Here is a 13,426-nt window from a genome sequence, read left to right as displayed (position 1 = left end):
CTCGCCTGGGCCAACATTGTTATCTTTTCAGCGCCAGGTCAAGACTTTTCTCTTCTCCCAGGCATTTAACAGCATTTAACAACGCCATGTTTGTTTTTTAACGCACCCCAGAACTGCTGTTTTTTAAATGGACACCGTTGGTTTTATACTGTTTATGTTTTTGATGGTTTTAAATTTTGTATACTTTTTTAACGTTTACTGTTTTTAGCTTTTGTAAACCGCCCAGAGAGCTTCGGCTACGGGGTGGTATATAAATGCAATAAATCAAATCATTAAATCAAATCAAAATAAATGTTACTGTTAAAAACCACGACAGAAACACAGCCAAACAGAGCAGCACCTTTACAAACCATAGAAATTTTAATTTGTATTGTTGTCATATATTGTGTGCAGTTTTAAAAAAATATTTGTGACACGTTTTTAAAAAGGTAAAAAATGAATTATTTTTAAAAATATTTTACTATTTTAGTGTTTTACTATTTCCATCCCTACCTGTTTCTTTTATTATCATAGTCCCTGCGAGGTGATATTACGTTTTACGCTGCTAGTAGTTTCGTCCTGTTGATTTTACCACGGTTTTACTTGTATTTTTTAATCATTATTTTAAAATTCCTAGAGACGTTTATTAAATGAGGTGTTTAATAAATTTAATAAATAAACAGAATTAAACAGGCACGTTTTCTGGAGGTGTTTAAAGCTGGCCACACTGTCTGCCTCTTGAATTGCATGTGTGTGTGGGTGTGCCAGTACTGAGAAGGCCCCGCACCAAAGCGACTCCCACATGGTGAGGTGTTCCCTCCTTTCCCCCCCAGAACGCCTATTATGTGTGGAACCAGACGGAACTGACGAAGCTGGACCTCAACAAAGTGGACTATTTGTTGGGTGAGTCCCAAGAGCTCTGGGAATTCGTACACCACCCTGTGTGTTTCCAGGGCGAGCAAAGCACTGAGATACCTTAAATCCCCTTGCAGATTCTCCCTCAAACTGCCCGCCAAACTGGGCCCTTTTCGAACTCGTCTTTGTGTAGGGATGTATGTCAGCCCAGGAATTAAAATCTCGTTAATGAACTGCTCCACGGGAAGACGAGGGCAGAAGCAGGGGTGTTAATAAGCATTTAAAAGATTCAGGGGCCAGGCCCATGGCACACCAGTCAGCATAGGCTGCTCATTATATATCAGTATCTGCCAATCTGGAAACAATTGCGTTGATAGATTTAAATTTCACAGGAAGCACAGCCAGCTGTGAAGCGGTGGCATTTCAGGTGGGTGAACAGTGCCGGTGCCAAGAGATGGCACGGTGGGGCAGCTGCCCAGGCCCACACTCCAGCAGGGGGTCCGTGGGCCTGCTGCTGCTCTTCTGCCTTGCAAGCTGCCGGCTCACCTGCCTCTTGCTCCAGCCCAGACAAAGGTTACGCTGAGAAGGAGGCGCAGGAGACACCCACGGCCTCCTGGCTCCCTGGCTCTCTCTGCTTGTCCAGCAAGCAAGTGGGAGCCGGGAGGAGGAGGAGGAGGAGGAGCCGCTGGGGACCATGGAGGTGAGAAGGCGGACTCCCTGAAGAATCGGGCCCCATTGAGGGTGCGTTGCTCAAGACCTGGAACCAACACTGAGAAGGAATATTAAAGAAAAGAGAGACGAAAACCAACATTGTTTATTATTAGAACATTTTAAAATGAGCGCAGAGAGCTAAGCACTGTATGCTCTGGTCCCCCCGAGCCTTGCTAGGATGGACGCAGGGATGTCCGGTAGTACCGAGCAAGGCACAAACGTAAAAATCCTCGGGGGGGGGGGATTCGGGATTTGCACGGGGCATGGACGCGCGCTCAGATATCGCTCTGCTTTCCGCTTTCCCTCCGTAGGCCTCTTTGAGCCCATCGATATGATGTACGAACTGAACCGAAACAACAAGACGGATCCTTCCCTCACGGAAATGGTGCTGGTGGCCCTCAAAATCCTCCAGAGGAACCCCCTTGGGTTCTTCCTACTCGTAGAAGGTAAGAGACGGAGGAGGAGGAGGAGGAGGGTGTGTACAAGAAAAGATGGAAGGGTAGGTTCTGATCCCAGCGGTGGCTGGCTCTTGACAGACATGTTGAAGGGATGCAACAGCTAAGGCAGATGTTGAAGGGATGCAACAGCCAGGCAGAGTTGTGACAAGTGCTGGATCTGGCCCAACCCAGAATTGCAGAAAGAGGCGGTGGGATGAGTCCCCCTGCACTGGTGGCTCAATTCAGAGTGCTGGTTTTGGCCTATAAAGCCTTACGTGGCTCAGGGCAGCCATTCCTGACCACACGCCTTTTCCGTACCCTATAATCGACCTCTGAGATCCTCCTCGAAGGGAGGTTTGCAAGATGGCAACAGGGGAGAGGGCCTTCTCGGTGGTGCCCCCTCCCTCCTGATTATGGATCGTGCTTCCCAGGAGGGTCCACCTGGCACCAATGTTGTCGCCCTTTTGACACCAGGCGAAGACTTTCCTCTACTCCCAGGCATCTGATGGCATGGCATGCATCAGCTGAGTTGTTTGTGGTCGTCACTGACGTTCTAGTTGTCTTTATGGGGTGGTGGAATTTTAGCAGGTAATTGTTCTCAGCATTTTGTAGGTTTCATTTTGTTGGCATATGCCTTGAGTCCTTTTGGAGAAAGGTGTTTAAGAAATCTAAATAATAATAATAACAACAACGACAATGACACCCCCCCCCCCAATAATCACATTCCCCGGCCTTTAGCCTGTGAAGTGAGTTCCATTCTTCTGGTTACAGGAGGCAGGATTGATCACGGACACCACGAGGGGAAAGCAAAGCAGGCGTTGCACGAGGCGGTAGAGATGGACCAAGCCATCGGCCTGGCTGGCCGCATGACCTCTTCGAAGGACACCCTGACCGTGGTCACCGCTGACCACTCCCACGTCTTCACTTTTGGAGGCTACACGCGCCGCGGCAATTCCATTTTTGGTATGTCCAAACCCACAGAAGTCCACCCCAGCAGCAAGGTTAGACGCTGTGGTCAACAGATCCCCAGCTGGCATTAAGACTTGTGTGTGTGTGTGGGATCTTCCTCAGACAAGGGAAAGGTCGTGTGGCTCAGGTACAGCCCAGGCAGAACGTCCCAGGTTCAATCCCAGCCGTCTCCAGGTGAGGCTTGGAAAAATTCTCCCTGAAACCCTGGAGATCAGCTGCTGCCAGTCAGTGCTGGATCAGGCCCAAGTCCTTTCTAGTCCACCGTTCAGTGTCTCTCCAGCTGCCATCTTGAACCAGAGAGATCTACCCTTAAAGACAGCATAGAAATACGTTGAGGTTGATCAACAGATCTATGAGGATAAGCTGCTAACTGTCTTGTGCTTGTCAAACCTCGTCCCATTTCACTAGCTCTGTCCACTTTGACCTTCTTGCACGTCATGCCCTGAGGGCGGGCAGGTGGGTTACCTGTGGATTTGTGCACATGCCCATTCTGTGTCAAGAGAATTGTAGCGATGTTTGTGTGGGTTCTCCGTCGCATCCTCCTGCTCGTTCTCAAAGTAATGTTTGTGGCTAACCTTTCTGGCGTCTTGGAATTCTTCCCAGAGCAGAGTTACGGACTTTCAATCCTCAGGCTACATTACTATTATTATTATTATCTTTCCGTAACTTCAGCTTCCTTCCTCTGTCCTGGTCCGGAGCACTGCTTTTGTCACTACAGATAACAGTTAATTATGTAAGAGCGGAAAGTCACTCAACAAAGATTCCTAAGCAAACTTAGGCCTTAGCTAGACCTAAGGTTTATCCCAGAATTGACCCTGCCTGCTCCCGGGATCCCCTGTGTGTCACTTACATGAACAGGGATAACCCCGGGACCATCCCGGGATAAACCTTAGGTCTAGCTAAGGCCTTAGTAGACGTTTAATAAGAGAAGAAGTCCATTAATGGATCAGTAACTGGTTAAAGAACAGAAAGCAGAGCGTAGGAATAAGTGGTCAGTTCTCCCGATGGAGGGAAGTAAATAGTGGGGTCCCACAGGGATCGGTATTGGGACCAGTGCTTTTCAACATGCAGTAACTGATCTGGAATTAGGAATGAGCAGTGAAGTGGCCAAGTTTGCTGACGACACCCAATGTTTTAAGGTTGTTAAAACACAAAGGGATTGTGAAGAGCTCCAAAGGGATCTCTCCAAGCTGGGAGAGCAGGTATCCAACTGGCAGGTGCGGTTCAATGTAAGCAAGTGTAAGGTGATGCACGTTGGGGCAGAAAAACCCGACTTCAAGTATAACCTAATGGGATCTGAGTTGGCGGTGACCGAACAAGAAAGAGGTCTTGGGATTGTGGCGGACAGATGGATGAAAACGCCCACCCAGTGTGCGGCTGCTGTAAAGAAGGCAAACTCCATGTTAGGCATTATAAGAAAAGGAATTGAGAATAAAACTGCCAGCCTCGTACTGCCTTTATACAGTAAGCCTGGGTGCACCAGTTGCTGGGGAACATGGGTGGGAGGGTGCTGTTGCACTCATGGCCTACTTGTGGGTCCCTAGTCAACAGCTGGTTGGCCGCTGTGTGAACAGAGTTTTGGACTCGATGGACCCTTGTTCTGATCCAGCCTCAGGGCTCTTATGGCCTTAGATGTTGCAGCTGCTGTTAAAACAGTACAGCGTTTGTGCGTCTGTGGGCTCTGAGATCTTGCCGTTCACGCGTCCTCTTTCCTTGGCCCAGGGCTGGCCCCGATGCAGAGCGACGTGGATAAGAAACCGTTTACGTCCATCCTCTACGGAAACGGACCTGGGTACAGAGTGACACCGGCTGGCGAGAGAGAAAACGTGTCCGCTGTGAATTTCAGTGAGTCCCTGGCTCAAAGCTCCTGTTCGCTTCATGTCATGTGTTTCATTTCTGTCCTGCTCTGTAGCCAAAGCCTTCTGGGCGATTCACCAAAACGACGGCACAAGATACATGATAGAACATCTGTAACATACGCAGATTTTTAAGCAGTTAAAAAGCTAAAAACCAACCGCAACTCACAACCCAGTCACAATGGCATCCTAGGGCTTGATAAAACACAGGCGTTCAGAGCTTCGTCGTGTGCCATCAAATGACTAGGAATAGAGGAAAGACTTGACCGGCCGCCGAAAAGATGTCAGCTTGGGTGCCAGGCGGGCGACAAACTTAGGTTTTCACTCCTGCCTCCTTTTTCTTTCTCCTCCTCTGTTTTCTCCCTTGTGGCCATTTTTAGAGCCACATTAGACGTGACATTAAATGCGCTTGTGCAGATATAAGTAAGTGTGTGTGTGTGTGTGTGTATGTGTGTATGTGTGTGTTATCCGGCTTGCAGCAGGTGGGCCGATGGAGATTTACCTTTGCCTCCCTTGCTGTTGCTCTGGTAAAAATCACTCCTTAGAAGCTGCTATTTGGCAAGAGAGATTACCAAAGACACTAACACAGTGGGCCACTTTTCATGGAATCCTAGAATCATAAAGTTGGAAGGGGCCTCTAAGGCCATCGAGTCCAACCCCCCGCTCAATGCAGGAATCCACCTTAAAGCATCCCTGGCTGATGGTTGTCCAGCTGCCTCTTGAAGGCCTCTAGTGTGGGAGAGCCCACCACCTCCCTAGGTCATGGGTTCCATTGTCGTACTGCTCTAACCATCAGGAAGTTTTTCCTGCTGTCCAGCCGGAATCTGGCTTCCATTATTCCGTGTCCTGCATTCTGGGATGATCAAAAAGAGATCCTGGTCCTCCTGTAAGTGACAACCTTCCAAGTACCATATTTCTTCAATTCTAAGACACACTTTTTACCATATAAACATCTCTAAAAACGGGGTGCGTCTCAGAATCACAGGTGCATTTATTATTTCTTAGAATCGAAGCTTTTTTTCTGTTGGTGGTACTGAAATTCGTGTGCGTCTTACAATCGATGGTGTCTTAGAATCGAAGAAATACGGTATTTGAAGAGCGCTGTCATGTGCCTGACTCCATCTGAGTGAGCTTCCCGTGTTCCAACTTGGCGCTGCAATGCAGCACCCGAGAGCGCCTTCCATTCACTCTGCCCCTCCTTCTCTCTCTCTGCAGCCGACACCAACTACCAGGCCCAATCCGCCGTCCCGCTGCGCATGGAGACCCACGGCGGCGAGGACGTGGCCGTCTTTGCCAAGGGGCCGATGGCTCACCTCCTCCATGGCGTCCACGAGCAGAGCTACATCCCACACGTCATGGCCTACGCCGCCTGCATCGGCGAAAACCAGAACCATTGCGGCTCCAGCGCCCCTCGCAGCCTGGCGGGGCCCCTGACCGCCATCTCCGCGCTCTTCTCCTTGCTCCTGCTCGGACTCCTGTTCTAAAGGACCGGCCCTCCCACCCTCCCGGCCCGTTTGCTCTTGTACCACGTGCCCTGACTGTACAAACTGAGGTTTCGTCCCCACGCTGAGGCGTCCTGCATCCAACTTGCCTCTGGGGATTTCCAGCTTCAGGGACATTGGCCAACGCCGGGGGGCTTTGCCCGGTACCCCACGGCACCTATTTGCTCCCTGAAGGGGCAACCAAGACGCAGCTGAGGATTCCTGTTGTAGGCCGGAAGGCCGAGGCGGCTGAGTCACGGACGGCAGGTCTCTGGAAGGCCTGTTTGGGACGTCCCAGGATCCAAGCCAAACTGCACAGCTGGAGACGCTGGGGCCGTTTTCTCCTGGGTGGAGATAAGAGCGTTCTTGTGGGATCCGCTAGAGAGGAGGGAAGCGCCGCCTTGGCGTTCTGCTCTCCCCTGCTGAAGTTTATCTTATCTCAGCTGAATGCTTCTGCTCATTGTCTGAAAGGCTTGACCCTGACGTAGGCAATTGGGCGATTCGAAAGAGAAAATGCGTTGGCTGCTCGCTTGCTTGTCTGCCCGTCCACTTTTCCTCCCCTGGTTCTTTTTCACTGATTTATACAGCAAATATCAGACCCACGCACCCACCGCCACAAACCTGCGGTGGAAGAATGTCCAACACACCTCTCCCACCATACTAAAACCCACCGGGCTCATTCTCCCATGAAGCTGATGGGTGGGAGATGCAGGACAAATAAAAGGAAGGACTTCTGCACACAGCGCATTGTTAAACTCTGGAACTCACCGCCACAAGATGTCGTGATGGCCACCCATTTGGATGGCTTTAAAAGGGGGTTGGATCAATTCCTGGAGGAAGAAGGCCATCCAGGGCTACTAGTCCTGAAGGCTCGGTGCTGTCCCCAGGATCAGAGGCGGTATGCTTATGTACAACAGTTGCTGGGGAACATGGGTGGGAGAGTGCTGTTTCATTCATGTTGTCCTTGTGGGTTTCCCATTGGGGCAGCTGGTTGGCCATTGGGGGAACAAAATGCTGGGCTAGATGGACCCTTGGTCTGATCTTCTTATGAGCTTAAGGTTTGCCTCCTTGGGCTGGTGTTTTTAAAAGATGCTCCCATCAGGAGGTTGTCATGCAGGATAGAACCAGTCCCAAGGGTGTATACGGATATGCCTAAAAGGAAGGCATGCTACATGTTGGAAGTGTCCTCGCTACATTCTTGCCATGTGTACGTAGCCCTCTGCAAGGTTGAACTCACATAAAACCAGTTTTTTGAGAAATGGTTGGCTGTCGCATCATAACACCCACTCCCTCCTTAGAAAGCATTTCTGCAGCATTTGACATTTTTATGCTTTAGGAAGAAGAAAGAAAAAACACCCAATAACTCCAAAGGTCAACCATTGAACTTCTGTTTGTACGTTTGAAGACGTGAATGTTGAAGGATGAAACGGAAAGGCAGGCGCTCTGCTGGAAGGGAGAGGGGTCAAGGTGGGGCGGGCATCTCTCGAATGTGTGGCAAAAGTGAGGTGGGGGTGGGCAGCTGGTCTCACTCCACAAGAGAGAGGAAGAGTAAAACTCAAACCGAAATGTCGCCCCTGGTGTGCGGCTGCTGTGAAAAGGGCAATTTCCTCGCTGGGGGATCATTAAACAAGGAAGCGGAAAATCAAAATTGTCGTCATGCCTTTCTTTCAGGGTGTTGAACCGTGGGCCTGCAGGGTGAATCTGGACCGCCTGTGGTACCAACAGGGGGTTTGCCAGATGGCCATGGACCATTTCCCCTCTGACGGCCAGTCCATGGGTGGCTTTTGCGCCGTTTTCTCTCCGTTCGGAAAGGTAGACATGCCTCTGCAAAGGCTGCAGCCGGCAGGAAGGGGCTTTGCGCTACAAGTTGCAGAACGCGGGACTCATTGCACCTTCGATTCCGATCCAGTGGTGTGGTGATGCCGACGTCAAATGCCACACAACGGGGAGGCTGTCTATACGGGTTATTTGCCCCACGGCGGCGTGGCGCTGGTGATACCACAACCCACAGCCAGCACAGGGCAAATCATCGAAGAGGCAGTGTAAAATGTCAGGGGCTTACCCTGACTTTTCTCTTTGGAATGAAGTCACCACGGTTCTGCCGCCATGTGACCACGTTCCAACGTCGAGCCAGGGGCGGTCAGGGGGAGATAGTGATGGGCTGCATTACATGGGCGGAGGGGGTGACAATGTGGTTTCAACTCAATACTTCCCCTCTGTTCGGTTCCATTGAGACAGCGCCATCTAGTGGCAGAAGATCCCGCATTTTCCAGGATGCTACCGCTTTCAATGTGGTTCTTTTCATGGAGGAATTTCCAAGGGAAACCGCGGGAGACGTCCTGGTAGTTGGCGACGTCCTGTAAAAGACCCGCAAGCTTTCATGAACGGCCAATCATGAGCATGCAATAAATCGCTCCATTAGTGGAGCCCTGTATCACCAAAAAGAAAAAAAGGTGGCAAGAGGGATCTAAATTCATGCTGGATCAACTGGGCTGGCGGAAGTGGACTTCCAGGCCTGCTCTTTCCAACAGCTGCAACTCCTGCGAACTGAAAATAATACACTGAGAAAAAGGAGGCCGTGCTGAATGCGATGAGCTGTGTTGTGGGTGGGTGGGTGGGGGGAAATCCCCCCAAATCCGGCGGAAGGACCTTCCTTCCTCTAGCAGAAGGCAAGAAGAGTCTGCGTACCCTCGCCATAGAGTAGGGGACAGCCCCCTCTTATGTCTGAAGTCGCCACTTCTGCATGGGGCAGACCTTTTAGAGTGTGTACGTCGCCCGTGCGTCTCCACCCTCACAATCTTTCTGCCTGCTTTTGCCTACAGACAGAAGTAGAAAAACCCACGCTCTGTCTTCATGTGCTTGGGGATTAAGGCTTCCTCGCCAAGCAAAGAATGCGCCGATTGATTTGCAAAGAGGCTGGCATCAAACACTGTTGCTGAAAGAGATTTGTTGTTGTTTGCCCCCCCACACACACACTCCCTAAAAAAAGTCCCTACAATGATTGATTGTCCTTGTCTGTTTCCATAAAAAAAAATTAAACTGAAAAAAAGGGGGGGTAGTTTAAAAATAACATTATTTTGGAACAGCTGGAGAACAGACTGTTTTGAAGCAAACAGGCACATGCTAAGGTGTGCCGGGTTCGAGAACCACAGGCTGGACTCTGACAATGGCCGTGCTGAAAAGAGACGTGATGGAGAGGGCCCCGCCGTGATGCTTTTGGTGCGAAAAGACCGAAATCATGCTGAAAACTGGCACCCAGAATATACAAAGTGGATTCTTTTGGAAGAGGATGCCTCTGTTCTAGGTCACTTCGTCCAGTTACTGACCTTGGCCTGGAACTCATCCCCCGGCCCGAGAGCGCTTCAGTTTTTTAATTAGGAGCAGGGGGAGGAATGTACCGGCCAATCTCCGACGGGTATTCCGAAGTCCCCGTGTGCCTTTTTCCGCCGCCCCTCTCCGAGATGCCTGGCTTGGGACACTCTGCCTGCTCACCGGGCGAGTCGATTCAGATCAAACTGGCAGCCCGTGAGCTGAAGTCTTCCGGGAACGGTGGTCGGGCCGGTCAGAAGATCCCAGGGTCTGCTGTTCGAATCTATTTCCTCGTGGGCTGGAGAAGGTCTCATTGGTTGGGACGAGGCCTTTGCAGAGCTCAGACGGTTGGCTCCATGTGCAGCCACAGCAGCAGGGGAGTCCTGCAGCAGTGCACCCTGAGGTGGGCAAGCGGGTTGCAATGGGGCAGAGGAGGAACAGGGAGCTGTGGGCCCACAGCAGGTGCCCAGCTAGGTCTATACACGTCTTCATCACGTACAGAGAGGAACGTTACTGTTGTGTTTCTCAGAACACTCCTGCTTTCATTGGGAGGCAAATGACAAGGCTTGCGAAGTAATCCACAAAGCTTTTACTAAACAACAAACGTCTCTTCTACCTCTTGGAAATGTACCCCTAGGCAAAACTATGCAAACTAAGCGAGCCAATTGTCTGCTCAAGAAGAATAGGAAACCGCTTCAGAGTGCCTGGTGCGGAGGCAGGTTCTGGCATAATCGAACTGACTTTCTCACACCTTCCTTCTACCCCGTGCGTTTGAGCTTCCGGCAGACCCTAGCATCAGCTAGCTTGTCAGGATGCTCACCTCTGGAAGAAGGCTCACTTCCCACCAAGTGTATAGGATTTGGCCTTGAGGAGGTAAGCTCTGGAGAGGGCTGACTCCCAGCTGGGGAATCACCTGTGAGAGCTTCCTCCCCCACTGGTACAGGCTGGCTGGTGTCTGGCGCTGCGTCTTCTAGTTCTGAATCTGATTCTGATTGATTACCTGAAACATCTTCTCCCAAGACCGGGGCAGTAGGGTTAGACATGACAGCTAACATCAAAGGCCTACTAACGCGCCGGCTACTCCGTGGGCAGATGTCCGCTGCAAACGCAGGCCGTTCTTGTCGCGAGGGCGAGGCGTCACCTGCTCCCGAAAGTTGTGCTCCCCTTTTCTGGAGTGGCGACGCAAGGTGACGGCTAGGGCAGAGTGCCTTCTCCTTCCAGCTCAGGCTCCGTTGGAACAATGGGATGGGTATTAGGCAGGCAAAATGGGGACACCTCCCTCCCGGCGGGGTTCACATCCTCTTCCCTTGCGCCTGGGTTTGCTTAGGCTTCTGGCCACGGGGCAGATCTGGGCAGCCGTCGCTGGCTGGCCGCCTCGGGTGGGAAGCAGAGCGGCTCAGGAACACGGGCCGTGCTGACTCAGCAGCCTGCCTCTCCACACAGCAGCCTGAGTGGGAACCGTCTTGGGAAGAAAACCCCACTGAAGAGATCCGTGCTGTGACCGACCACACACAACCCCGGTTGCTCCTCAGGCAAAGATCACGCTCGAGAGGAACCCAGATATAATAAACCTCCCGCTAACGGAGGCCGAAGCGCTGCCGCTTGCAGCCAGTCAACGGACTGGAAACAAGCAGATTGAAACAAAGGAATACTTGTCGGGCCCTTGGCGTACGCCTTTGAGCGGGCTTCCAGGCAGTCTGGGGCCGCGCCGAGGGTCAGCGTGGTGGGGCAGCTGCAGAGGACCCCCAACCCTGCAGCCCCTCCGGCAGGGTCCCACGGGAGAGGCTCCTCCTCTTCTACCCCGCTGCACCCTGCTTGTCCACCTGCCTCTTGCTCCAGCCATGGCAACGGCGGTGGCTGTGAGAAGCTCCCAGGCTCTCTGCCAGCCAGCCAGCAAGCGGCGGCCAGGGTGAAACAGAGGAGGAGGGGGAAGAGCAGCCCATGGCCATGTGGGGGGGGGGGGGAGAAGGGCGATTCATGAAAGGAGGAGGCCCATGGAAGGCGTCTTCTCCAAAACCTGGAGCCGGCAACAGCACCCTCCCGCCCATGTTCCCCAGCAACTGGGGAACACAGGCTTACTGCCTCTAATACTGGAGGCGGCACATCGCCAACAGGGTTTGTAGCCACCGATGGCCTTCTCCTCTACGGATTTGTCCAATTCCCCTTTAAAGCCACCCACGTTAGTGGCCCTCACCGCGTGTTGCGGTAGCGAAGTCCAGAGTTTAACTGCTGTAAATGCACTTTAAACGCCCACCTCTTCTTCACCCCTTTTCTCTGGCCTTGGAAAACTGGGCTCTTCCCTTTTCCTTCCTCTCCCCCCCCCCCCCGCTCTCCTTCCCTCGCGCGTCTTGTCTTCTGGCCCGAGGCCAAGGGAAAAGGACACATGAACCGCGAGATCTCAGACCCTGCAGATGCACGAGCCTGGTCCTTTTTTAAACAGTCGCTGCAACCATTTGTCTGCGAAACGGCGGCGGGGGTGGGGGAAGACTGCCTCGAGTGCCATTTTTCCGGGTACCAAGAGTGGGGTACAAACCAAACACAGCAAATCCATCAATGAATTAATTGAATGCCATTGACAGCAGAGATGGGGAGAAGGTAGATGTGGATGGACTGAAAGATTCCTGGCGCTCAACGGCTTCACAGAAGCGATAACAAAAACATCAACATGCCGAAATAAAAGGGGGGGATCGGGATTTTGGGGCAGCGGAGGCTGTGAGCTCCTTTCAGAGCTGGTGGGTGAAAGAAATCCCTGGTCCAGAATCTGTTTAGTCTTAAGTTGGTGTCTTTTGCACCCGGTGCCAATTAATGGATCTCGGTGCTCAAGGGGGAAACGAACACAAATAAACATACATCCCGCAAGGCTGCGGTCTGCCCACCCGGGACCCACATCAAGGCGGCGGCGGCGGCACCAAGCAACTCTCTGCTTGAGAAATGGTTAAACTCAAAACAGACGGGGAGTTTGGAACAAAGGGCTACAATGTGCGGGAGTAGAGCTCAGTGAGAGCGCAAAACCCAAAGCGAAGCAGAAAAGCCTCCCGCTTCAAGGGCCGGAGTTTTGGTGGAGAGCGTCCGGTAGGCAGAGGGGTAATGAGGGAGCTGGGTTTGGGATCAGGCGGGGGAGGGCCGTTGCTGGCTCAGCGTGGGCTTTGCACGGCCACGTTCCCACGTTCCCTCTCCCATGAAAAGGGCCTCAGGGAAGGCAGGCTAAGAACGTCTTCTCTACGTGGAGAGGGAGACATTTTTCTCCCTCTCTCAAAATACTAGAACCCAAGGGGGTCATCCCTTGAAGCTGATGGGTGGTGGGAGATCCAGGACAAATGAAAGGAAGGACTTCTTCACACAGCACATAGTCAAACTGTGGAACCCACTACCACATGATGTCGTGATGGCCACCAATCTGGATGGCTTCAAAAGGGGGCTGGATAAATTCCTGGAGGAGAAGGCTATCCATGGCTACTAGCCCTGATGGTTGTGTGCCATCTCCAGTATCCGAGGCAGTAAGCCTGTGTGTACCACCTGCTGGGGAACATGGGCGGGAGAGTGCTGTTGCACCATGTCCTGCTTTATGGGTCCCTGGTTGGCCACTCTGTGAACAGAGCGCTGGACTCGAGGGACCCTCGGTGTGATCCAGCATCAGGGCTCTTCTGGTGTTCTTATATCGGACCCATGACGTATCAGAGGCAGGACACCTCCGTGCACCAGTTGCTGGGGAACATGGGCAGGAGGGTGCCGTGTCCCTCGTGTCCTGCTCGCAGGCTTCCACCTTTGGCCGGCTGGTTGGCCGTTGTGGGAACGGAACGCCGGATTTTGGGTCTGACCCAGCCTCAGG

The 13,426-nt window shown here is 52.2% G+C and overlaps 1 protein-coding gene across 2 annotated transcripts in view; it reads left to right on the top strand.

Moving 5' to 3' along the window:
- ALPL (alkaline phosphatase, biomineralization associated) overlaps positions 1 to 7,919 on the top strand; it is a 29,058-nt gene extending 21,139 nt beyond the window's left edge. For both annotated transcript variants that reach the window (XM_063145079.1, XM_063145080.1), the window contains exons 8-12: positions 813 to 882; positions 1,857 to 1,991; positions 2,754 to 2,945; positions 4,674 to 4,796; positions 6,023 to 7,919. In XM_063145079.1, coding sequence (XP_063001149.1) covers positions 813 to 882; positions 1,857 to 1,991; positions 2,754 to 2,945; positions 4,674 to 4,796; positions 6,023 to 6,291 — 789 coding nt within the window. In that variant the 3' untranslated portion in view covers positions 6,292 to 7,919. The remainder of the gene's footprint in view (positions 1 to 812; positions 883 to 1,856; positions 1,992 to 2,753; positions 2,946 to 4,673; positions 4,797 to 6,022) is intronic.
- Positions 7,920 to 13,426: the final 5,507 nt, after the last annotated feature.

The sequence above is a fragment of the Elgaria multicarinata genome, chromosome 20, assembly GCF_023053635.1.
Source record: "Elgaria multicarinata webbii isolate HBS135686 ecotype San Diego chromosome 20, rElgMul1.1.pri, whole genome shotgun sequence".
NCBI lineage: Eukaryota > Metazoa > Chordata > Lepidosauria > Squamata > Anguidae > Elgaria > Elgaria multicarinata.
This window is presented reverse-complemented; position numbering and strand designations above follow the sequence as displayed.